This window comes from Wolffia australiana, chromosome 7 (genome assembly GCF_029677425.1).
Source record: "Wolffia australiana isolate 7733 chromosome 7, ASM2967742v1".
NCBI classification, from domain to species: Eukaryota; Viridiplantae; Streptophyta; class Magnoliopsida; order Alismatales; family Araceae; genus Wolffia; species Wolffia australiana.
Window position 1 is genome coordinate 5840352 of NC_135841.1, and position 27310 is coordinate 5867661.

General features: G+C 43.6%; 1 protein-coding gene across 1 annotated transcript; it reads right to left on the bottom strand.

The window, feature by feature from the left end:
- Positions 1-20866: 20866 nt before the first annotated feature.
- On the bottom strand, positions 20867-23775 carry LOC144706068 (uncharacterized). The gene has a single exon (XM_078578943.1). The coding sequence runs from the start codon at positions 23731-23733 to the stop codon at positions 20959-20961; it is 2775 nt and encodes a 924-aa protein (XP_078435069.1). The 5' UTR covers positions 23734-23775; the 3' UTR covers positions 20867-20958.
- Between the last annotated feature and the right edge of the window lie 3535 nt (positions 23776-27310).

Below are 27310 nucleotides of genomic sequence, written 5' to 3' on the forward strand. Positions count from 1 at the left end.
TTATATAAAATATAATTAAATTGGGTTAAATAGGATTTATATTTTCTAACCTTCCTATAATTATTGTGAATTATTTTTTACTAGTTTGGTTTCTTTAAATTAAATTTAACTCTTAAAATAAATATAAAATCTAAAATTTAAAATTAAACAGAAAAGTTTGCTATTCAATATTTTCTCCCTATGGATTTGAACCTTGCTCTTATGACAGACATCGTCCGGTCGGGTATTGAGACGATGCTCTGATACCAAGATGATGTCGGACGCCGTTAAGGTCATCGTCTGGCGGGTAATTCACTAAGGAGATGTGACTACGTGATGACATGAAACCCTAGATGAGTGTACGTGCAGGTACGACTCATGGGGATTCGTCGAGCTCCGAGATCTGGGGTGGGCGACCGGTGACAATAATGTAACCTTCTGACCCTCGTCGGAGCAATGCCGGTGACTACAGTGCTAAACGGAATATTTCTGTAGGCGATCGCACGTAACAAACAGGATCAACCTGTTGATAATCTTGATTTTAGGGTTTCAATTTGTCGTTAGAAATTGAGATTATTCAATCAAAATATTTTTTATCATATTTAAAAATACGTAGTTGGTGATGAGTACGGATCGTATCCATAGGGAATGATGATTAAGGAATTAATTTCTTATACTAGTGATGATGTGATGGCGCATGCCATCAAGATTCATCGATGATTAAGGAATTACTTGTCTTGTCGTGTTTTGTGTTTTCTCGTCTCAAATCCATTTTCATCGCATGGCGACACGTCCGTCGACACCGTGCGTCTTTGTCGACTTGTGGGAGGGGGCCCTTAGCAATTTGGGCTCCCCCTCCCACACTTCCCTTTGTCCTTTTTTCATTTATGTTTTAATTTCCCCCAAATTGTAATAGGGGGCCCATTATATAAGGGCCCCCTAATGGACCCCTTTTTCTTATTGTTGACCCACTAAGAGGGGGGGGGCATTGACCTCCTCCCTGTTATAAGGGAAAATGGGGGCGCCTTAGCCTCCTCAGACCAGGAAGAAGAATTTTATAGTATCGTTGTTTCTCTCTGGTCTCCCTCCCTCGCTCAGAGAAGAATACAGAGGAGGGAGGAGGGAGGAGGGAGGAATTGATGGAGGAGAAGAAGGCAAGGAAGAAGGGCAGAACGAGAAGGACCCTACCCAGGAGTCATCGTCTCATTCTATTTGGACTCAAGCTCCCTCAGTGGAGGTCGTCAATGACCCTAATCAGAATTCGTTGGGCTACCTTTCCTCCTATAGATTCTTACAGCGTGCCAGTGCAACTCCGCCCGTGACTGGTGCAATCACAGACGATCCGCACGGACAGAAGAAGGCCAAAATCAGGGAAAGAAAAAACAGAGGGGTGGCCGTTCCCCATGTGCGAATTGAAACCTCCCCCAAGATCTCCTGACGACCCAGGCCGGTAAATCTGCCGGCAGCAAGATTCCCAACGATTTGGGGGCAACGAACCCGCCCAAGTCCGCCGTCCTTGAAGGTCTGTGGCGGGAGGACGCATCCGTACCCCCCACCGTCCCGTCGGTAGATCTCCCCCTGTGAAAAATTTACCTACGACCTAGGACGTCGGACTTGCTCTCGTCGTAGGATTCATGATAGTGTGTGATCAGAACGACTTAAGGAAGTTCCTACGGATTGCGGGAGCCTTGTCACTCAATCGGGTGGGGAAAACCCAGTCAACCGACTGACATTGTTCCTCTTGGATCCTCCGCTAGTTTTCCTTGGGTAGTCGGCGTACGCGGTTTACACCTTCACCTACGTCTGGCAAATTCAAGTGTGTTGGGCGTGCATGAAGCCTGTTGGCACCCACCTGCTGGCCAACCCTATTGGATCAAGCGTGTTCCTTCCGCGTGTGACACCCCAGCTTCCAACGCCTCGAATGCCGCCTTCTTGAGGTCCCATGTCACACTCTCCACACCTTGGACATGGCGGGCGTCTGGTATCCCATCGACTTGCGCCCACCAACTGTTTGGTCCAGGACCTTGTATGCGACGAGGTCGGAGTCTCCACACTGAGCAACCTGATAAGCCAAAAATAGGGGTCAATTTTACCAAATTTAATCCCAAGTTGTTGTCAATTTTGGCTTATACAATAAAATTTATAAAAACCCTTACTTAAGATGTGTAGTGATAAGTACGAGTGTCGTCCAAGGGAAGCTAGTGACGAATCCAATTGATGTTCTTCTTGAATAATTTGAACCTAATAGGGGTTAATTTAATCTTCAACAGAGATAAAATTACCCTAATTAGAGGAGAAATTTAGAAAGGGAAGTAGAAGAGATGAGAGGAGTAGAAGAAATAAGGGGATCTAATTTGAATTAATTGATCCAATTGAAGGATCGAAGAGTTCAATTAGAGAGATTAAGAAGAAGATTTGGATTTGTTTTGGTTGATTCTGTAGACTTGATAATTCAGGAACAACTACTCTATTGAATAATGGATTGGGAATTGAATCTCCTAGAAAGTTTACCCCTTTATAATTTTTTTTATAGTTTTCTTGAAATGCACTTGAATAGCCAGGTAAATCTCTCAATTACTCCTCTCAATCCTAGTCAGGGCTTGTACATGCCGCTCAAGCCAAGCGATTTAGAAGTTCAGACAGAAGCTAAGAAGAACGATTAAGAGATTCAACTAACAACATCCAAAATACACCAAAAAATTCAAATACAATGAAGGAAAAAGTACCAAACAAGTTGATCCAAGCTGGAGCTCCTCTCTGTCTTGCACTTGTGATAGAGAACCATCAAGAATGAGCTCCCCCTCTCGAAATTCAGCTTTTATACTTAGGTTACATGGTGAAAATCACCATTTTACCCCCATTTAGTGATTAATTTTTATCTATCAGTGTAGGCTTGATCTGAGTGATCTAACCGTACAGATATCAAGACGAGCAAATCAATAAAAAAATCATCTCAATCAGACTTCAGGATCAAAAGTTATGAATAAATGAATTTAAACCAATTATAACCATTGGATTTAAATCCATTTATTTAATTATTTTTTTGAAATACGCAATGACATGTCGGTTCCTCATTGGATGATGAATTTTAAACTTCAAATGGTGGGTTCATTCTCATTGCGCCACGTACCCCTTTCCTGAAATCAGAATAAAGAGAAAAATAGAAAAAAATAAACATTGTACAAAGCGCTTTGCACATGTGTGTGCACTTGTACTGGTGCCTCCCAATCCCAAGACACCACATCATCAAAGGTATGTGCGCTGTGTATGCACTGCAAGGGAGAGAGAATTCCCTAGAAATTTGCAGAAAAGTCCCCTTTTAAATGTGCACATGCAAAAGGACGCCCCCTTTAAAAATATTTATGTATATGTCCTTTTCGCTTTCTCTCTCCTCTCTTCTTTTCTCATAAAAGCATTAAAAAATACTAAGTAATTGCAATAAAACCCTGCAACTGTTTAAATAATATCTTTACGCCTGCACACACGACCGAGAGCTGTTTGAGGGCATAATTGCAACTAAAATTTACAAAAAGCCCCTCCGACTTTAGAAATTGCTCTACAACTCATATTTTTCATATAAATATATCCTTTTCCTATTTAAAAATTCATTTCTTCCTTGAATAAATCCCCAAAGAATCCAATAAAATCCTAGGAAAAATCTATAAAATTCTAGAACATTCCAGAAAATTTGGTAATTCATCCCCATACTAATTTACCTCGAAATTAAATTTTAAACCTGCCTTTTCAATTAAAAAAAATTATTTCCAGCTCAAATAAATACCTAAAAAAGTCATGAAACTAGCATAAAATTAGGGGAAAATCAGAAATCACTTGAAAACATTAATTTCATGTAAATATGTGATAACAACCCCAATTTAATCTCATCAAATGCATAAAATTGTGCTAAATTGCTTCAAATAAAGACCTAACTTAGGGTGTTATCACCTCTGACCTAGTGATAACACCCTAATTTCTATCTTTATTTCATGTTATTAGCATGATTTTATGCATTTAAAGAGCTTAAAATGGGGTTGTTATCATATATTTACATGAAAATAGTGTTTTCTAGTGATTTCTGATTTTTCCCTAATTTTCTGTTAATTCTATGAATTTTAAAGGATTTATTGAAGCTCAAAATAATTATGTTTGAATGAAAATGGCATATTCAATATTTTATTTCTACATTTATCAGCATGGGAATGAATCAGTGAATTTTCTAGAATTTTCTAGAATTTTTTACGGATTTTTAGGATTTTTCTGAGATTTATTTGAAAAGGAAATGTATTTATTTCAAGGACAAAAGTATATTTATAATAGAAAAAGAAGTATTTTTATTATTTTCAAACTTTCAAGGGCCTTTTTGCAAACTTTCGTTGCAAAAAGACCCTGAAAACAGCTCTCGATCGCCACTGCAGGCGTAAAGATCCAATTTAAAATTTTACAGGGTTTTATTGCAGTTTTTAATATATATTTTTAATGTTTTTAGGAGAAATCGGAGGAGAGAGAGTGCGCAGGGGCATATACGCAATTACTTTTGGGCGGCGCCCAAAAGCAATTCCAGGCTTTTTAAGGACTTTTCTGCAAAAAGGAGGATTCAAAATGTGCCAGCCAATGAGAGAGCGACACATCATTGCGTGTTTAAAAATGAAATTAATAAATAAATCAATTTTAAATCCAATGGATTAAATTAGTTTAAAATTCATTTATTCATAACTTTTGATCCTGAAGTCTGATTGAGATGATTTTTTTATTGATTTGCTCGTCTTGATATCTGTACGGTTGGATCATTCAGATCAAGCCTACACTGATAGATAAAAATTAATCACTAAATGGGGGTAAAATGGTGATTTTCACCATGTAACCTAAGTATAAAAGCTGAATTTCGAGAGGGGGAGCTCATTCTTGATGGTTCTCTATCACAAGTGCAAGACAGAGAGGAGTACCACCCTGGATCAAGTTATCTGGTACTTTTTCCTTGATTGTATTTGGATTTGTGCATTTTGAATGAGATTAGTTCAATTGCTTGTTTCTTCTTCTTGGTTTTGATCTGAAATTCTAAATCGCTTGGCTTGAGCGGCATGTACAAGCCCTGATTAGGATTGAGAGGAGAATTTGAGGGATTTAACTAAGCATTCAATTGCATTCCAAAGAAAAACTCTAAAAAAATTAGTTTTAATTCTTAGGAGATTAAATTACCCCCATTTCAGTTCTGAATTATCAAAGTTGCAAAAACAACCCAAACTCAAATTAAAAATTCCCTTTTAACCTCTCTAATTGACCTCTTGGATCCTTTTATTAGGATCAAAGAAGCCAATTTAGAGCTCCATATTTCTTCTATTCATCTCAACTCTTCTACCCCCTTTCTAAATTCTCATCTAATTAGGGTGACTTGATCCTCGTTGAAGATCAAATTCAGTTTAATCAGAGTGAAACAACCAATACAATCACCAAATAGAATTCCTTACTAGCTTCCCTTGGACGACACTCGTACTTATCACTATACGTCTTAAGTGGAGTTCTTATAAATTTTATTGCATAAGCCAAAATCCACAACGACAAGGGCTCAAAATTGCATAGTTTTTACCCCTATTTTTGGCTTATCACCTAGCTTGAAACCACGCGTTGCTGCTCGCCACTCTACCAGGCCTCGCTGCGTCCCATCGCCTTGGACACGCTTCCCGTGCTTGGACGTGTGCTCGAGACATTTCAGCCACCGCCCCATCGACCACTCCATCCTCCCTTGACTCCTCCGGCTTGTACCAGAGCTCCGGCATCTTCATCGCTGGTCGAGGCACTGTCCGCTCATCGGCACCTCTCCACCCCCCCCATCCCGCTTCGACCGCCGACAAGCTTCGACAAATTCTGCACCACGAGCCCCGCGCTGACGAGGTACCCCGTCCTCTCCCGTTGCTCGTTTACTTACCTCTTGTAGTATAATTTCATCATGACTCCATCGCACTCTAGCTTGGTAGGTGAGAGAGGAATAATTGAGAGAACTATGACAAATTGAGTGTCTTGCCAGTACAGCTAAGACCGTATGTTACATGTGAGCCCTACGGATTGATTCCATTCAGACATAGACGCCTTCGTCGCTCTGAAGAGGTTTGAGAGGCGGCCACTGTCACCGTCACCCGGCGACTCCATCTAATCTTTGAGGTCGGCGCTTCCCTCGAGTCAGAGCCTACACGTACCACACGTAGGATATTCATTTGTGCATCATAGTTACATTGACCCGTTAGGGTTTATCCATCGGACAACAACACCGTTGACATTCGATACCACCATCTCGTATCGGTATCGAGCCATCATACTTGGTGCCAACTAGACGACGTCCAACATCATGATGGACGAGAGGACCGACGAAAGAAAGATTTGAGGATGTGAGCTGGTGATATTGATAAAAGATACATAATTATAAGCTAATTTAACTTAAAGAAAAGAATAAATGATTGCGATGGATATGATGATGAACAACTGTTTGAACGAAGATAGTAATTGGATGTGGAGTGGTATGATGGGGAGGATGAAAAGACAAGAAAAGAGAGTAGGATGATAATGCAAGTACGATTATAAACCCTACTTTTGTTAACTTTAGTGACGGGAAAGAGTCAACGTACGGCGAAGATGCTTACCTTAGATCCTTATGTTTTTCTAGGATCAGGGCAATTTATGAGTGTCGGTAAGCCCCCCCCTTTCTCCAATGCTTCTTCCCACACACTTAGGACACCAAGAACATTCTTGATGGATCTCAAAACTCACTATCTTTCAATCAGCCCACAAAAGTAGGAAGAAAGTTCAAGATGAATTTTACAATGATCCAGACCTCTATTTCTAGATTAAACGATATGATAGAAAGAGGAGGGGGAGAGAAAGCAATGCTTAAAATGTCAGTTAAATCGGAGTTGTAGATCAAAAGTTATGGCCGTTTGAAGTTGAAGAAATCCTGGCCATCAATAATTTCTTTCTCCTTGTCATCGTCATCATTTTTTGTTTCCCTTAAAGATTCCAATCGTTTCAGATTTTATGTCGCATCGTACTCCATGTGTGAGTGTCATTTTCTGTGCCACATGCACCTAGGAAAACGAAAAGACAAAAGAAGAAAAAGAAAAAATGAGGAATAAATTAAGAAAATAAAGAGGAGATTTGCAGCTGATGTGGCGGCGCATCAGCGCACGCCACATCAGTGCACTGTAGATTTTTAACCGTTGCGCACACACCACGTTGCCGCTGTCAGAATCTGAAGAGAGAACCAGAAAAGTAGCTTTGTCATTTTCGCCTTGGTATTCGCAGCATTTATTGCGAAAAAAAGGACCTCCATTTTTTTCGTTCGGCCATGTCACTCTGCGCCGAAACACATAAAAAATACGGCGCATTTAGTTTTGACTGCACTCATTGCTTTGCGAATTGCAAAGTGATGATTGCGTGCTAAAATGATTGGATGTCGCCAATCATTAAAATGGCTCCTTATTCAACGCCGTTCGACGAATCGAACGGTGACACGTGGCAGCACAGAATAAAGGGCAAAAAATACTCAAAATCCATATCAATTAAAATAGAAACCCAAAAATACATATAAATAATGTCAAAAAATCATATCTTTCAAAATTTAATGTCAAGTTTTTCTCAAAAAATTATATTCGTTCAGAATATATTGTTAGAAAAATTCCAAAAAATGCAAATAATTCAGAAATTCATTATAAAAATAGATTTAATCATTTTAAACATGATAACATGCAAATAATGCAGATAAACATGCAAATATGATTATATAAGGTACTAAAATTGCATGTTATTACCCGTACCTAGGAAATCACTCGTGACGTAGTTTTTTTCTGATAAATTCTCTCACCTAAACTAAAATAACCTAAGTGCAGCCCAAAATATACTGTAGAAGGTAATGTAGCGGACAAGCAAGGGGACAGCGTACCTCGTCTCCGACGTCGCGCGTCATCGGTGTCTTCATCGGTGCACAACGGTGCGGGCAGGTAGGCGGAGGCATGTCATTGCCAGGCACGACGTGGCTTGACTGGTGGGGGTGTTGCAGCGCAAGAGCATGGAATCGATGGTCAGAGACGAGGTTGAAGGTAGGAGGGTAGAGGTGTCTAGCGGAGGCACGAGCGGAAACTGATCCAAGTAGTCACGGACTGGATGAGCGGTTCAGCAGCACCAATCATACCAAGGGGGCGATCAACTCAATAATCCCAGGGAGCTAGTGTGTACTGCCACATGGCATGTGAGGATCATGAGCAGATGGCACAAGTGTTGAAAATGTTTAGGAGCAGAAGACGAGCAGGTTCTTACTTATTTTTAAGAAGTGCAAGGCGCGGAAGCGGTTCATATTAAGATGAAGATGAGCAGAGCAGAAGACGAGCAAAAGGCGCGGAAGCGGTGAAGATGAAGACGCGATGGAGCGATAAAAGAAAGAATTAAATCACGTTACGAAGAGGTGAACCTGCTCGGCCGGTGCTCGTTTGCGCGTGCGTGAACCAACGGGGAATTTAAAAAGGAAAGGATGCCTCTCAGGGCATCTGAGAATGATTCGAGCCATATGAAGGGAAACTCCCACGTACAATTTTTTAGGCAGAGTCACCACTAGGCAAGCCTCGGTGGACTCAGCCGCCATGGACAGCGCTATAAAGATGCTGCAACGACTCTACAAGGAGGGTGTTTCTTAGGCAGAGCCAGCAGCAAAAGGTTCAGCGGGGTCCACGCAGAAGGGGTCAATGGCCGATCGGATATACCAGTTGCCAATCACCCACGTAGAGCGATGAGCTATCACCACTAATCACCACGTTGACTATGGGGTGAGGTCTCGTGAATGGGTGTCGGGACTCTGATTTTGCTATGACGATGGAGTGAAGGGATGTCTCGATGATTCATCACAGCACTCAACACGTGCAAACGTCGTCGATGATGACCGGAACAACGGTGCAGCATGGAAAAAAAGAGTCAGCATGGGACAGGGTGATTGTCTGGCGAGAACAGCCGACATTGAATCCAAACACCGCCATAAAGGTAACGATTGTGCGAGGCAGATTTCTGGTTGCTGTCAAGGTTGTTCTCGCAAGCTTCATCGATCGTGGTTCCTGCCACAGCTAGGGCGACTCGATGGGCTTCCACTCCAGCACGAGAATCCCCGTTCAAATGCATGTTGAAGAGATGACGTCCTAGCTAGTGATGGATAGATTTGAGGCGGCAACGAATCTTTTCCCCTTCCTCTTCTTAACTTTTCCTCTCTTCCTTCTCCTCCCTCTTCCTCTCTTCTTTCTGGCATAAGATCAGAACAAAAAAGGAATAACTGCCACAAAGAAGTCCTGATCTGAGATCTGGTCGGGCTCATTATGGCATAGGGCCATGATGGCCCCTTTACATCTGGTTCAACAAGGGGCCCCTTTTACAACAAATAAACTAAACGAAGGGGAATTTAAAGCGATATGAAAATAAAATGACACGAACAAACACGGCAATACTGACACGAAAACACGACGAGATAAACGTGACATGACGAGTACGGCAAACTCGTTGTGCCGAATACAAAAGCGTGAAATGCACATTCAAAAATGAATAAATAGCGAACACTTGCGCGGACGTGCTTTACCCAGGGTTTATAAACTTGGGCATCTTCATTGATGCCTTGGCATGTCGGTCGGGGGGGCGCAAGCTGGCAGGGGTTGATGAAGACGATGATGATGGTTTCAAAGACGTGGCGACGATCTTGGGCTGGCGCTCTCCATCATAATCACTCTCTGCTAGTACAGAATTTATACATTATTGTATAAACTAAAAAACTTAAACATAATATTCAGCCCAAATTTCTAGTTGATCGGCACCTTGGGCATTAACTTAGGTTATTTTTGAGAAATTATAGATAGAATAAAATTACTAGGAAAAAGATGGACGTTTTTTTATGAGACTGATTAAAATATAGAATTCATTTACTACTTAATTCTCATACATAAATGGCAAATATACTTTAGTAATTCTTTAAATCCTGTCTTTAAGATCTTTCTGTGAATTTTTTTCTCAATTCACACCATTCATAACATATTTCAAAAATCTACAAAACTCTTGATTCTATAATTTCTCTGGAACTCCCAACAATATTCACTCTAGAATTTCTCTCCGACTCTCTACAGTCTTGAAGCTAAATTTTATGTAAAAGTCTTTACAGTTTCGATTCTTACATTTCCCTACAACTTTGTATGGTAATGAAGCTTAAACTTCTCCAGAACTCTCCATATTTTTTAATATAAAAATTTTCTAAATTTTTTTAATAATCTTGACGCAAATATCTATCTGAACTAAAACCAGTTCAGGTCTTTATTTTCAGTATTCATGTGGATAAAAAGTTTTAGCTCTCACTCTGTACTAATATTTTTAAAACAAGAGAGCATTGCATTATCAACAAATTCAGAGAATACATACCAACTCATTTGTGTACCTATCTATTTGTCACTTTGTACAGTTATAACTTTGATAGTTATCTGTAATTTCGTTAAATAGCTAAACATTTAAAACATATCGAAAATATTTTACATTTTTATTTAAATTTTATATTGAAAATATACACAGAAAGAAGTTTTTAACTGAATTTAAAATTTCGAAACATTCATAAAATCTTCAATGAAACTGAATAAAATATAGTTTGGAGGTCTTTGAAATATTAAGGACAAAACTAGGAGTTTAACAAGAGAGATTACCTCTGTGACATTTCAGGTTGAAGAAGCAAGATCTATGATAGTCTAGAACAAGCATTGGGGACATAGGATCTAGAGATATGTTAACATTATAGTGCAGACAAGAGTAGTTAAAGGTGCTAGTGGAGAAGACTAAAAGGGAAGAGTTTAGGACATCCCAACTCTAGAGATTACTAGATTTTGATCTGAGATGAGAGTGGAAGAGTGCATATTCAAACTATAATTAGATGACCTATTGGCCTTGGCCAAAATATGTCCAACTATAAGAGACTATTATTGTCTAAAGTACGTAATCAAGTAGGTCGAATCTGGCACAGGTTAAAACATAATCCCAATCAAGGAATATATAATTTTAATTAATAAAGAATAAGAAGTAATATCTCATGGAAAATTACTATTAATGATTATTTTATAAGTATAATGGAACCGTAACAAACATTTAAAACTTGACGATCAAATCACATTTGCGTGTATCAGATATGTGATTTTTCATTTTCGCAAGTGATATGTGTTGAGCTGCCCTAGTGTACAACCTGTAGTATTATCCATATGATCCTCAACATGTCTAATTTTATCCTCCATTTAAATGACCCTAGTTATTGAGCCACCATTGCTATTACGCCATTCCAATCCCATGAGTGGAGGGAAGCCAAAGGGAGAACATAGAAGAAGGATGTAGAGCTGAAGAATCCTGACATGGATAGGAAAATGTAGGAAAAGGACTTGAATCCATAAGCTTTGATCCAGTTGAAGTGGCTGAGTGTTGAATACACAAAACTAGATTCTCTCACCCTTGATTCCATAAGGGAGTTTTGCTTGAGTCCACAAGCAAAGAAGCACTCTCTAGCAAAGAGAACACTCAAAGGGGACAAACATGAGTTGCAACAAAATAATATACTCCAGGAATACCTTTAAGGGTACATGGGGGCCATAATGACAGTAACCGTAAAAAGACAACTCAAAAAATTGAGAAAAATAACTCTAACAAGCTAAAAATGAAGATCAACAGCCAAAGAGGCCTAAACACATCTACTCTATAGATTATGGAGAATGCAGAATCTGTCAGAAGATATTTTGTGGCTTAAGAAGAACCTAACAAGACAAAACAGAATATCAGCACCTCTAACAATCCGTAGCATAGATATTTTCCATGATTCTATCAGAGAAAAATATGCCAAAGTATTCTATGAGAGACAAAGTCTATGAGGGGATTTTGTGGGTATCTAAATAATTTTGTCTAGATCTTGTCAGCTTTTATAAGGACCTTCTTCTTGGCCCATCTGTTGCTAATGGGCCTCAATAAGTGCGCTTTTAAGATACATCCCCCTCTAGGCCCATACATTATTTTTCTTTGTCACTTTAGAGTCCAATAACTTTTACAGGCCAACTTAATTAATTATCTCTTCCGGTATATAGATCCATTAATCAACAACCTATTTAACCTGATCAATCTGAGTTTCCAACTTGTGGAGGACCAAGCTACACCTTGCGCTGTTAAAAATTTAGAGGAATATAATGACTTTCTTATGGAACCTTACTGTCATTATTTACCATGTACATATAGTCCCTCATCCTCTTGACACTCCTAGGATGACTTAGGGTATGGCCAATTTTTAAACCCTGATTGGTCATCTCAGTTAGTAAGCTAGTGCTGATACATTAGATAATCACCTGATAACTTTAACCTAATATTCTACTGCCTAGGATAATGACTTTGAAGGATCAAAATTAGGAATTTTAATTTTTCATCATGGTTATCTTTTCCTCAAACAATAACATTTATAAAATTGTATTCTCACTCATGGATGCACAGTAGAGAGCGAGGTCATTCCCATAGAGATTGGTGTTTAGAGATAAAAATAATTAAAGAGTAAGTAGATATTAAGATAATAATAGAAATAAATGATGATATTATTATCTTAGAGACTATAGGTAGACATATATGAAGACATGAATACACGGTTAGGAAAACTAAATGAATGCACACCACTTGTTTGCAGATATGACAAAGGGAGAAGATATTTATTTAGGCATTCAAGCTGAACTTGATTGTCTTTATTCAACTCTAAATTTTGAAATGAAATAATAAAAGGTAATTTTTTTTCTGAGACTATGGTTAATTAATGTGATTTTAAGGAAATAAAAAATTGGAGGAAAAAGGAGGAAAAATAGTTGAAAAATGAGATAGTGACAAGATGTTTGATGCATATCGGAGAGAAAGAATCACTTTCTATATAATTTAAGGTTAATTTTTTATATTTAAAAATTCAAATAAATTTCACTTATATGAATTTTATATGACAACTTAATGGATTTGGCAGCCATGTAGTTAGTCTTCACGTGTTCTCCCTCTCTTGCTCCTTCCTCACCCTTTCTGTAGGTGCATGGGGTTGTCAGTCCCTCAATCTGAAATGATAAAATTTTGAAAAATGAGTGGTGAATAGTCTTCTATCCATAATTCAAGTGTTTTGTGATTTTAAGAAGAAAGATAATCACCCAAGTGACACATTTTGGGTTCAAAAAGTGGGAGTACTCTAAGATCACCATTGATTGTTGTGGGACCACTCCTAGCCTTTTCTCGGCTATTGAGAAGTGGACATTTGGCTCCTCATCACTGGAAATGCTGACTGACAACAGATGAGACAACTAGGACCATAAATATTTGATGTTTCCCTTAGCCAATTGATCCTTGTGAATAAATCTTAGATGAATTCACCTATCACCGCTTCGTTAGCTGCCACTTCTGTTTGGAAATTCTTGATTCGTTTGCATCAGCAGCGACCATCACTAGTCCGCTGCTAGGAAGAGAAACAAAACTACCATCAGAAAATTGCTTCACATCCAATGTTCATAAAAGTATCAGATGATCAAGGTTAAAATAAACTGCTGCAAGAAAAGCCCACTTGGTTATGGGCTTCTGGTTGGCTTTGCTCAAAGCCCACATATAACTTGGTTTCTTTTTTTGATCACACCCCAGCTTGTGGGCTGCCATTCAATTTTATTTTATGTACCATTTAGCTTTTCTTTTGGCTTAATAACCAGTTTTTTTAATCATATTCATTCTACCTATATAGTTTTAACATTTCAGCTCTCAAACATCATCATCTTACATGATTGGATGAATTCACCTATTATTGTGATATCTCAATACAGTAATGAGATTTCATTATGTATTAAAAAACTAAAAAAGTGTACACAAGCTCCACTCAGGTGATGCTATGAATGAAGTGAAATAAAGTCTAACTAAACAATACAAAATGATGGTGCGACGCAGCCCAAGCCCCCGGGAACGTCTTCGGAGACGTCGTCGTCGTCATTGACATCACTGCCGGCTCGCGTCCCACCTGCCCAAAAATCCAAGGCGACGGCACGAACGCCCCGATTCAAATATCCCGGGTAAATGGCATGCTATCCTCATTTTGCTCCGTTTTCACCCAAATTATTATCCGCGTTTTCTTGTGTTTTCTACCACCAGTATTATCTCTCTCTCCCCTTTTCTTTTATCTCTTTCCCCAATCAATTTCACGTTGTAGTGAGGGGAAATCCATGCTATTAGGATTTTCCCCTCCGCTTTTTTTTCCCTAATGGACCTTAAAACCCCCTATTTCCTCCTTTATGGGTTGTTAGGGGCCCATTCATGTCCTTCCCTATAAAAAGGAAAGAATGGCCGCCCTAACGTTTGGACTTGTTAATTTTCTTAAGAAACGTTGTGTTGAAGAAAACAGGTCCCGCCCTTGGAGAAGAAGCAGGGAGTGTAAAAGAAGGTGGGCTAAGGAGGAAGAGAAATCAGAAGGGGAAGAGGGCATCGCCTGCTTTGACCTGGTTGCGGGTTCCCCCCCCCCCCTTCCTTCTCTCCATCGTCCATCCCAGCCACCCAGGTGTAGAAGTCGGTCGTCGGCTTCCTCTACTCCCCTATCTCGTTGATCATCCATTGGAGGTTGTCACGACGACGACCGACGCACCGGCCCCTCCCGACCGCGCGGAGCCCCTGGACGCGCGCGAGTCGGTGAGTCCCCTGTGGCCAACCACGGCCGCGAGCCTTCACCGAGCCGCCGTTGACGTCGGGTGATTCAGGTTGACTTTGGTCCTGCGCAGACCGCGACCCAGGGGTCACGGTGCTGGTGATCAGTCTCCCTGGTCAAGGACGGTCTCCCTTCCGGACCGTGTGGGAACCCTGTGACACGCCCGAGCCAGGAGGGTCGCCCGCAACGCCCAGCCACGACCAGGGTTCCCCCTCGAACTGCCACCGAACGAGCCAAGTGCCTCGTCCGCTGGTTGATCTATGTTGATCGAGTCCGGCGCTGACCACAATCTGGTCAAACGACCGGGAACGGGATTATCAGAGTCGGACCCACTCCGCCAACGCACACACACCAACCCGTTACTGCTAATGTCTCCTTCGAACCCGCTCATCTAATCCAGCCATGCGGTTGTCTCACTTTGCCGGCCCCGTACCCAGCCTCTATCGGCACCGCCATCGAACGCACGTGTTCCGGATGTACAAAGCAGTGGAAAATTGATTCTCAGGCGCGGTCAAGGTACATCTTCTCCCCGCTTGCTCATCTCTTATTCCCTTCAGTGCACTTTCGTATTGCCTCTACCGTGCTCGGGTTAGACGTAGGTGAGAGGGACAGGTTGAGCGATCATCACGAGAATACAAGAGCGTCTTACCCTTTGGTACGAGTTGGGCTCGCCTGTCACGTGAGAGCAAAACCCGGCAGAGTTTCTCCATTCGGCGTCGTACTCATCCTCGACCCCACGGACAGGCTCGAGAGGTCTAACCCCTCCACCACCAGGCGACTCCGTCAATCCCCCGGGAGTCAGAATTCACCGTTAGTCGGCACTTGCACGTACCATAACCTCTCGCATCTTGCATCTCATCGTAATTCAAAACCGTTAGGGTTCTCCGTCGGACGACACCATCGTCATATTCCGACACCACTATCATTCATCGGCACCGAACCATCATGTTCGGTGTCGATCGGACTACGTCCCGACGACGTCCGGCATCACAAAAGTATCATAGAGAGATTAAAATGTATTTTTACTCACCATTTCAATGGTGGTTGAGTCTGGTAAGACATAGACAGATAAAACAGAGAAATAATAATCAATGCATTCAGTTGCGACAATGAATAAATTATTATTGGTAAGCTACTGGTTTTCTTCATCATTGAGAATTTTTTATTTGGAAGATTATAATATTTTAGAAGAAAAAACTCAAAATTTCTGTGCTGTGGCGGGAAACATTAGCATTAATCACAAATATCATATGAATACTCAATGAACTCTTTCTCTTAGACGTCAGCTACTTGTCAAAGGAAAAAAACAGAGTTTTTACTATTTCTGATATACCCCCACCAAACCTTGGCTGCATAATTTTTTTGCAATTTCAACACTTTCTTTTATTTTTACTCATCAGACTGTCCAACATCTCTATCTAATGTATACATTTGAAGGTTTTTTGGCTATCAGTACTACCTAAAGAAACCCAAACTTAGGATACACATTGGACAATGAACATTGGATGTTGAGGCCAACCTAAAGGCCAATCTTACACCAAACACAGTCATTACATTATTACAAATCCAGTAGAAACATATACACATTTTAATTTGACTTTATCAATTTTATCTTGAAAACACCAAAGATACTATTTTAATTAATTATATGAATAATTATGAATAGATAAGAGAGAGAATATGGACCAAGTATTTCCATGTATTCAAGGAAACGATAGTTACCCTAGATAGGTAAACAAATCATGTGATTTTTAGGTTTAGAACAATAATTCAGATCAAATATATTCATTTTAACAATAATTAAGGCTGAAGGACATTTATTCACCTGTCACACAATATCAAGCTATTCAACTTTAGGCTGAATGCTTATATTTTTCATATTTACTGTACTAATACTTGATTGGAAAGAGATTTATAGATCCACATATGAGGTTCACACTCCTAATGAAAAATGGGTTGGATAATATTTTGTCTATCATAAAATCACAGAACAGCGGCACACCATATAGAGAGACCTATAGCCTATCACTATCTCCAGTTGTTACACAGGTATACCTAACACTCTGATGTAACATGACAACCGCGATCGAGTAACTCGTGTTACACCACAGGGAATTTAATGTGCAATGCGATGTGACACTATGATATGACATGTATTTTTTTGAAAACTTAACGAGAAAGTAGGTTCCGGGTGATTTGGGACGTATCCAGATGACGACACTGAAGGATCGAGGCCCGGACAGGTTCCCAATGATCCAAGTGTTCGGTTCAAAAAGGCCAACGGTGTGGAAGACGGTATTTGTCCAACAGTGTCTGCATTGTCGACGTGAATATACAGTTCTGATACTGTCAAAGAAGATGTATTTATCACACGGACGATGGCTAGTTCTATAAAGCATATAACTCTCTCATGGCAATGAGCAATTTGAGATCGGGTACTAAAAGAAATAATAACGTTGTAAGAGGGAAGAGGGAATGAACTGACCTGTGGGTGCAGACTGGGATGCGAGCAAATTCACGATTGTCACAGTTGAACAAGAGGCAAGGCTGAATTCACCAGGTCGAGACGTCAGTCCAAAGGTGCAATCGTCTTGTTCGATCGATATGGCCAAGCCAGGAAAGACGACGATGTTCAAAAAATCTGTGGGCGTCGGCATTAGCAATGTACTGGCGTTCAAGGGTGGCCACGGAGAGCAAATCTGAACAGGAGTTGGCAGCTTGGGCATTGGCGTTCTGGTTTTCGAACTCCGTAACAAGACTTCCACACAATCGAGATACTACAGCCGTGATCTATCATATGCTGAGGCGGCTACGGAGGGCAACTCCGAGTGGAAATAGCATGGAGATTCAGCTATCAGCGCGTCCAACGAGCCAATGGAAAACAGGTTGAAGATGGTGCATCCGTTCGTCCATGAGGGAGAGGTATCCTTGCTGACTGATTGAGATAACGGGAGCCTAGTTGAGTTACAATGATATTGACCAAGGAAGCATCAATCTGAGCCGCAACAACCGTAGGGCCCCATGGATGCATGTCGAATTAGGAGCATGTGCGCAGAGGTAGCACACTGGGTAAGCTGGCAACAATCCTCTGCGTCGACAATGGCAACATTCCTCCCTCCACGTGCAAACCCCCCCCCCCCCCCTTACTCTTCTTATAGAAAGGACGGCAGTTATGGGGTGCCCTAATGGACCCCTTTTTAAGGGGAAGCTTATTGAGCTTCCCCTTAAAAGGGTTCTTTAAGAAGAAGTCAAACATGGACTCCCCCCTCTCTAAAGATGCAAACTAACACACCAAGCAAAACAAACACATATGAGGGAGGCCCGTACACACGCATGAGGGGACCTCCCTACAGTCAAAGAATGACGAAAATAAAGAGTAAGACGACGCGATGACAGGCCCGTACACGAAGAATAGGCCGTCATAAAACCATAAAGGAATACGACACGTAACAAGACGATGGGAATGTGGCTTTCTCAAACCTGGTAGCGGAAATGCAGTTCCTTCATATTGGCTCTGATGCAAGACAGCTAGGGAAAAGGACGACTGTGGGGTGAATAGGACAATGACGGATGGAGGGACTAGACGGGCTTGGAGGGATGGATAAAACAGATCACAGAAATCCACATGAACGAATTCGGAGCTTAAAACTAATTAAATGCTGGTGGTGCAACCCCGTTCCTCGTCGAGGGCGGGAGTACTGTCTTCAACCACAGCGACGATGCTGAAGCACCAAATTCAATACTCGAATTCACGTCACGAGGGAAACTCATGAAAGAGAGAGATTCAGAGAAATCGAAATCAAATCAAATCTGTTGGCGGTGGAGAAGTCTTGCGGAATACTGGATGAAGAACACGTAGACACCAAAGAGTTCAGGCGTACCTCAGCACCGTAGTGCGTGAAGAGGCTGCTGGAAATTATGATCATGACAGGACTGGGCGAATCCGGGCGTTGAATGGCCCACTAGACGATAGAGTCTGGGCGTTCCGGGCATTGTACGGCCCTGGCAGAGAGCGTGACGGAAGAGTGTAGACGCGGACCGGGCGGGCGATTGCAGGCGCTGGGGTGGGCGGCGTGCCTTGGGACGACCCTAGAAGGGCGACCTAGGTGCGGCCTGGGAGCGGCAGCCTTGGGCTGCCTTGGGCGGCAACCTGGGCGGCCAAGGGCTGCGGCCTTGGGCTGCCTTGGGCGACAGCCTAGGGCGGCCTGGGCCGGCGGCCGTGGGCTGCCTTGGGCGACAGCCTAGGGCGGCCTAGGCCGGCGGCCGTGGGCTGCCTTGGGCGACAGCCTAGGGCGGCCTGGGCGGCGGCCTAGCGCTGCCTTGGGCGGCAGCCTGGGGCGGCTTGGGGTGGCCTGGGTGGCCACCTAGGCGGTTTTGGGCAGCAGCGCGGCCTTGGGCGGCAGCCGGGCGGCAGCTCAGGCGGCGTTTTGGCGGCAGCCTGGCGGCTGCGGCTCGCGCGCGGCAGGGCGGCTGGGCGGCAGGGCTGCCTTAGGCGGCGCTGGCGCGGCCTGGGGGGGCGGCCTTGGGTTGCCTTGGGCGGCAACCTGGGGCGACCCTGGGCGGTGGCCTTTGGCTGCCTTGGGCGACAGCATAGGGCAAACCTGGGTGGCAGCCCTGGGCGACCAAGAATGGGCAGCCTTGACACTCCTGAGCGAGGGGAAGAGAAGGGGAAGAGAGAAGAGAGATGGAGAGGAAGGGGAAGACGGCGACTGGCGACGCGAGGCGGTGGTGGCAGCGTCGGCGGAGACAGCGGTGGTAGGGTTGAAGGAGGGATAGGGAGGCTGGGCAGTCCTCCAATAAGAGTTAACAATAAACTCAATTCTTGAATAATGACTGCCTCACTGTTTCTTGAAACAATGGCCTATACATATAGGCCTTGGAGGAAAGAGAAAATACAACTTAACGAGGAGAAATTAAAGACGAGAGACGTGATTCGTGTCACGTCAAGGGGCAGTTGTGGATCTGCCGTTAGCGATGTGTCAAGACGGGTGAAGGGGCTTGTTGCGTGGAGACGTGCGTGACGCTGGCTCGTTGACTTGATCCGGTGACGATGGCGGCATGTCTTCGGCGGTCGCGTTGACTTCTGATGACGGTCGTGACGCGTCCGCTGTCGATGCGTTGACGTCGTCGCCACCAGGCTCAGGCTCCGCGACGTGGCTGGTGACGAGTCTGGATGCGCTTGACTGGATGGTCCTCCATCACACTCTCCTCATCCGCTATCTCTATAATATTTATAAAGTATTTTTTTAATTAATTTCAAAGTAGACGTCATATATAAATGTAGCTAAGGGAAAACCCTGCATGACTGATCTCAACCCAACCGCTGAAGAACTCTCTCCATATGCTTTCTTCATTTACATCAAAAATCTACACTCCTAATCTTCATCTCACTTAAAAATCCTATCTGAAATTTGTTATTTTAAAATAGTGCTTTTAAATAAAATAGATTTTAAAAATATAGATAACTCATAGAAAACATATTCCTTATTTCTCCTCTTTCAAATAGGACATCAAACATATTCCTTATTCAAGGAAAACCCCATATTGTTGATTGGGATGCAAACTAAGCAGAAAACAGGTCAGATTTCGCCCCGAACCCTTCTCGATCTTCCTCTACTCCCCTTCCTTTCTGAAATCTCGTCTCTGAAGAAGGGGGAGACCAGAAATTCAAACAACGATACTTCCTCTTGTCTTCCTGGTCTGCCTGTTTAGGGCGCCCCCTCTTCCCTTTTAAAGGGGAGAGGTCAAATGGGCCCCCTAAATGGGTCAAAAAGGGTTAAATAGGTCCATTAGGGGGGCCCTTATACAAATGAGCTCCCCCATTATAAAGTCAAAAGAAATGGGAAATATAAAAGAAACAAGGGAGAGGTGAGACTAGGGGTCCCTCCCCGTGATGACGACGACGAACGTACGTGATACGTCGCCAACCCGACGAAAACACAACGACGAGACGGGGTAAACACAAAAACACGAGGAAGAACGACAAAAATGAAAACACGATAATTGAGCATTTATCGCCCGATCTTCGACAATGGTGGCGGGTGGCGCCGATAACGTCGTCGACAATCCGTGATGGCGTGCGCCATCACCAGTCCAAGTCTCCCTATTATTCACACAATGTTCCTAACACTCATCAACCAACCTTCAACCAAATCTTCATCCCACCGATTATTTTAAACTAAACACATTTTTTCTCCAAAATTTGGGATTTAGTATATTACAAAAACTTAACCAGGGGAACACCCCACTATCCACAGTTCTCACACCTTGCACCCAACACTCCCACTCTGATCATCCTCATCATCCCAGGAGGAGGACTGACTCCGGCCGCAGTCCTCAGCCAGCCTAGACAGCACCTGCGCCACCAGCTTCATGGTAGGCCGTTCGGCGGCCACCTCCGCAGTGCAAAACAGCGCCAGCCGCACCACGGCTGTCATCTCCTTCTCGTGCCTGGATCCCCCAATGGCGTCCGCATCCACCTCGGCCTCGCCGCCGGCCCGAAACCGCCCCCACGCCCACTCCACCACGCCGTCAACAGCGGCCCGGCCGGTGACCATCTCCAGGAGGACAACCCCGAAGGCGTACACGTCATCCTTGACGGAGGGGAGGCCAGGGGAGGGGGCCACGTACCCCAGGGACCCAGCGAGCCCGGGGGGGCAGCCCGGGCCGGTGAGAGCGAGCCCGAAGTCGCCGAGCTTGGCGCGGAACGCCCCGTCCAGGAGAATATTCCCGGGCTTGACGTCCCGGTGGATGACGGACGGGACGCAGTCGTGGTGGAGGTAGGAGAGGGCTCGGGCGACGTCAACGGCGATGACGAGACGTTTGGGCCAGTCCAGGGTCGGGCGGCGGTCGGTGCGGAGCCAGCTTTGGAGGCTGCCGTTGGGGGCGTACTCGTAGACAAGCAGCCGGCCGAGCGGCGGCGCCGCCGCCGCGGCGGAGATAAGCTTGACGATGTTGGCGTGGCGGACGCCGGCGAGAACGCCGACCTCGGCGGCGGCCTCCGCCGTCAGCTCGTGGCGGAGCTTCTTCACGGCGGCGGCGGCGCCGCCGCCCCCTCTCACCAGAAACACCTCCCCCGACCCGCCTCTCGCTATCAAGTTCTCCGCCTTCAGCCCGCCGACGATCTCCCCCTCGCTTATCTCCATAGCCTGGAACTTGGTGAACTCCCACCCCCCCCTGACCTTCTTCTCAGCCTTCTTCTTCCTCAGCGCGAGCGCGGCGAGGAAGAGGAAGAAGAGGAGGAAGGCGAGGAGAATGGCGAGGTCGAGCAGCCATGGCGGATTCCGCTTCTTGCCGGAGAAGGAGTTAGAGGAGAGGTTGAGGAAGCTCAGCTTCATCTCCATGATCGCCGCCGGGATCTCGCCGGAGAGATCGTTCTCTGATACATCCAGCATCGTCAGCGATGGCAGACCCGCGATCTCCTCAGGGATTGTCCCCGTGAGAGAGTTGGAGCTGAGATCGAGCTTCGTCAAGAACGCGAGAACGCCGATCCCCGCCGGGATCTCGCCGGAGATCCGATTCCCCCCGAGGAGAAGCTCTTGAAGCTCGGCCATGGCGGAGAGGTCGGACGGGAGCTCGCCGGAGAAGCGGTTGTTCCCGCCGCGGAAGACTTTCAGGCCAGGGGAAGAAGACGGTACCTTGCCGGAGAACTCGTTGTCTTCGACCTCGAGCCGCGCCAGCGATGGCGGGAGCCGCCCCGGGAGTTCACCGGAGAAGCGGTTCCGGCGGAGGAGGAGATGAGACAGCTTCGCTGAAGACCAGATCCCCGCCGGGATCTCGCCGGAGAGCTCGTTGTTGTGAAGCAACAGCGAGGCGAGGGCGTCGCACCTCGCTAGGGTTGATGGGAGGGAGCCGTTCAGCTTGTTGTCGTAGGCCACGATCGAGACGAGCGCGTTGTTGAAGCAGAGGTGCTCCGGGAGAGGGCCGTGGAGGCTGTTGTTGAAGATTTCGAGGTAGACGAGCGTCGAGTTCTTCCCCAATTCCGGCGGGATTACTCCCGTGAAGAGGTTGTTGAAGATCCGGATGTCTTGGAGGTTGGGGATCTTGGCGATTTCGAAGGGAATTTGGCCGCTGAATCTGTTGTTGTAGAGCACGAGTGCCTCGAGATTGATCAGATTTCCGAGGTCCGGAGGAATGGGACCGGTTAGATCGTTCATGGAGAGGTCGAGTTGGATCAGATTGGTGGCGCCGAAGGTCTTGATTTCTCCGGTGAGGCGGTTTCCGTAGAGGTACAGATTCTTCAGCTTCTTCAATTGCAAGATCTTGGCCGGAATCTCGCCGGAGAGGCTGTTAGACGAGAGATCGAGGTGTTCTAGCTTCGACAGATCGCCGATCGTCTCCGGAATATCTCCGATCAGCGAGGAATCCGAAATCCAGAGGTATCTGAGATTCTTCATCCTCCCAAACTCCGAAGGAATTGCCGTCGGGGAGAACGGATTGTACGCCAAGCAGAGATACTCCAGCTCCGCCAAATCCCCAATCTGACGAGGAAAAGAGCCGTCGAAGACGTTGCTCACGAGATTAAGAACACGAAGCTTCGAGATCTTCGCCAAAGCGGCGGGAACGTCGCCGGAGAAATTGTTGTAGGACAGATCGAGGATCCGGAGAGAGGAGATCCGGCCGACATCGTCCGGAATTCCGCCGACGAACAGATTCTGCGAGAGATTCAGCTCGCGAAGATTCTCGCACGCCTTCAGGCCAATCGGAAACTCGCCGCCGATCGAATTGTTGTAGAGATTGAGCACGGTGAGGTTCTTGAGCTCGCAGAGAACCTCCGGCACTCCACCGACGATTCCCTGGTCGATCAGAACGATCGAAACCACGGATCCAGCCGAATCGCAAGTTAAACCGTTCCAGCTGCAATGCGAAGAAGAAGAGGAAGAAGAAGAAGGTAGATCTGACCAGGAGATGAGAGATTGAGGGCTTCCCCACTCCGCCTTGATCTGTAGAAGAATCTCCTTCTCCGTAATGGCGATCGCGCAGAGGAAATTGCAGAGGAAGAGGAAGAACAAGGATGAACAGAGCGGCCTCTCCATGGCTTCCTCTCGCCTTGGCGAGCACGTCAAGGAAACTGAATTGCGCGGGAAAAGAAGCTTTTTAAACTGTGGGCGTGGTCAATGGTCAACGAAAGTGTTCGCTGACTGAAGAAGAGAACGTTCTTGGAAAGCTGCAAGTAGGCTGGGTGGATGGTATTCATCCTTATCTACTGGTATAGTGCAAGATCTTCCGGGATGGCGGCCCAGGACAGGACGCGAATCCTGGTCCATCCCGTCCACCCTGGTCCGTCCCGTCCCAAAGATTTTCGTCCTTATCCTGTCCAAGCATAGTCGATCCTTGAATGATGACCATGGATTATAACAGTGGATGAAGATGATGATGATCAGGGGACGATGAGATGTGATGGCTGATGTGATGGGAAACTTGAAAGTAGTTTATAATATTTTCAGTTTGTCTTTAAACACGAGGGGATGGGAAACTTCTTGTTTTTACGACTATGGGCACTTTTGAAATGGTTGTAATACATTATAATAGAGTTATATCAAAATTATCAATCTTTGATTCAATACCTCTCTCTCTCTCTCTGAGTCTCTTTTTATTTTTCACTCCCGCCCTTTTCCTTTCGCCAATATCTCTCTCCCTATGTATCTCTCTGAGCCTCTGTTTATATCTCGCTGTCTATCTATGCTTTTATCTAGTTATTACTGTCTCTCCTAATAAAAGCAAGAATCTTTTTATTAGCTTTACTAAACAAAGATTGGATGGATAATGTCAGAGAAATTAACAGAAAAGAAATGTTGACTCCTGGATTTAAAGATATATATATGAGGAATGGTCAATAACCGTAAGAACAATATTATATTTTAATGTTGGTTTCAAAGATATCTTGCTGCACGAGTTTGTTGTATATACTGTTATTAGCGGAGCAAAACATTTGTCATTTTTAAATAAAATAGATTGGGGAACAAATACAACATATGTGAAGAATTTTTGAGTGTGATGATGCCGTGCTATTTGAAATCTTTGCTAACATATTTAATTGATGAGCACCAATCTCGTCTATCCTCTTCATTTTTCTCCAAACATTCATCTTTCAGAAAATAACAGATGCTTTGGAAACCTATTGGGCACATTGATCAAAATATCAATTTTTAGTTCCACAAATATCATCTCTTTATTATAAATCATCTCATTCCTATCACCCAAAAAAGAGTTCATATTCAGTTCTTCCTCCCAAGATAATGAAGGTGATAATAATGATGACGATACAGAATAATTAAAATGAATATGTTTTTAGAAAATAATCTGACCAGCCTATAAATAGAGTTTATTCAAAACATTACATGAAATAGTTTAATAAATCACCTTTTTGATTTTCAAAGGTGGCCATAATAAAAATCCATGCTCCTTATTTAAGTACATTTCATTTATACATGCACCTCTGAGAATATTTAACGCATACAAATTAAACTAGCATATTTAACATTCACAAAATGATATAAATATCAGGAATAACTTCATGAAATTTATTCTAAAAAATATTCACTTTAATTTTTTTTGTTAAACAAATTCCTCACTTATTGTGACACCTGGAACTGATATTTCTTGTTCCGAGTGATTCATCGTTAATGCCATCACTGCTTCAATGGTTTGCCATCAATGACTCTTCACCCAGGGCTATGTGTTAAGATGACTTCTGATTGTAGAATCATCGCCCTATTCACCACCATCAGTCCCTGCACGTGCATGCATAGTGCACGCTGTACACAATTCATGCACATTTAGCTTACACCTGTACTATCACCGCAGGACAAGATACATTTCTTAACTAAATAAATAACTTCTTACAGTGTCAGGCGATGACCCATCTTTCCAACTACACTGCCCAACCCGACTACATCACCCTCATTAGTATTACTCCACTAACAATAATCTAGTTGACTGCACTAATCCATTATGCCCCCAACCTTGGCCCTAAACATTGTGTCTGCAACCATGAGTACCACCACACCCATACCATCTCCTTCAGTCATTAAAGATTATATGCCACTTTTGTTTTATGGAAGTGGAGGTACCAATGGTGGGCATGGTTGCAGATGTGATGTTTTGGAAAAGGTTGGGGCGTAATGGCCAAGTTTATCCTCATGCAAGCACTACTCTGACAGTTGTTGGGAGAGGTTTGCAAACCCATTGGAGTACCTAAGTTTTCTAAGGTCGATGCAGAACCCTCATGTTCTCAAACTATACCAATCTCTTGAGAAGATTTTGATCATTTGATGAAGATGTAGGATGCATCATGCACAAATAATTCCTCCCATCATGTGTCTACTTCTTTCTCATGTACTGCGTTAATCTCCACTCTGTCTGCCTCTCTTGGATTATTGAGTAGAGGGCATATATCCATATGTCAGGTACCTATCTCTTATTTCTCAATTACATCATTTGTCATATACTTCTATAGTCTTTATTATGGATGGATGTGAAAATATGAGGCCACTCTGACGTCCCTAACTTACTTTATCCAACATCCTCTATGCCCCCAACTTTCTTATTATCCTGTTATCCATCAGTGCCATTACTCCAGCATTGTTTTTTTTTGTCACTTTCTTTCTAATAACTATATGTTTTAGATTTTTCAGAGGAATTTTTGGGGCATGAGACTAGATGTGGCCTTCATGAGCTTGTGTCTAACCGTCCCTCACTTGGACTTTCTTGTTTTCTCTCCCATCATGATATTACAACTTCAGAGGCATTGGAATTTAGGGCATCCCAATATTACCAAATTCCAGCAGTCCCTTCCACGGATATCATTTTTTACATTTAAGTGTGAGGCTTGTTAATCTGCAAACACTTTTTCTCCTCACCTCCCTCATCTTGAATTTATTTCAAATAATAAATATTTTTCTTGGTGCATTACTATATTGTCCCCCGTTTTTGTAGTTACTATAGTTTCAGTTTCATTTGTTACATCATCTTTATTGATGATTTTTCTTATGCCTGATGGATGCATCTTCTCCACAATAGAACTAAAGTTCCGCCCTCTGTTAATCAATTCCTCCAAGAAATTTATACTCAATACAAATCCAACCTAAAAGTTCTTTGCACTCATAATGCATTAAAGTTTGTTCAAAAACCCCTACATGATCTTTTTATCTCTCTTGACATCCTTCACCAAACCACATGTCCCACTATGTCTCGACAAAATGGTGCCACCGAGTGCAAACATTACCACCTTTAAGATATGACTTTGAATGTTCTGTTCGAAATGGGAGTTTCACACTACCTCTAGTCCGATGCACTGTGTACCTCTGACCATCTCATCAATGAGCTTCCTTCTTCTCCTCTCATTTGTGAAGTTCCCTTTCATTGTACCCACCGTGATCGCAAGATCTTTTCTCTACCTCCTCGAGTAACTGGGTGTGTGAACTTCATTCACAATTAAACACCAAACTCAACTAAGTTATCTCCTTGCTCTCCCATAGAGGTGCTTGTTGGCTACTCATTGACTCAGAAAGTCTATTGTGTGTACCTATAAAAGAAGTGCAAGTCTTTGTCTATATCAGTGAGGTCTACTCTATCAGTGTCATGGTCATCTTTGAGTTGAGGCATATTTTG

What these genes read in the sequence shown, in the direction of transcription:
- LOC144706068 (XM_078578943.1), bottom strand. Translation starts at nt 23,733, where the DNA reads ATGGAGAGGCCGCTCTGTTCATCCTTGTTCTTCCTCTTCCTCTGCAAT.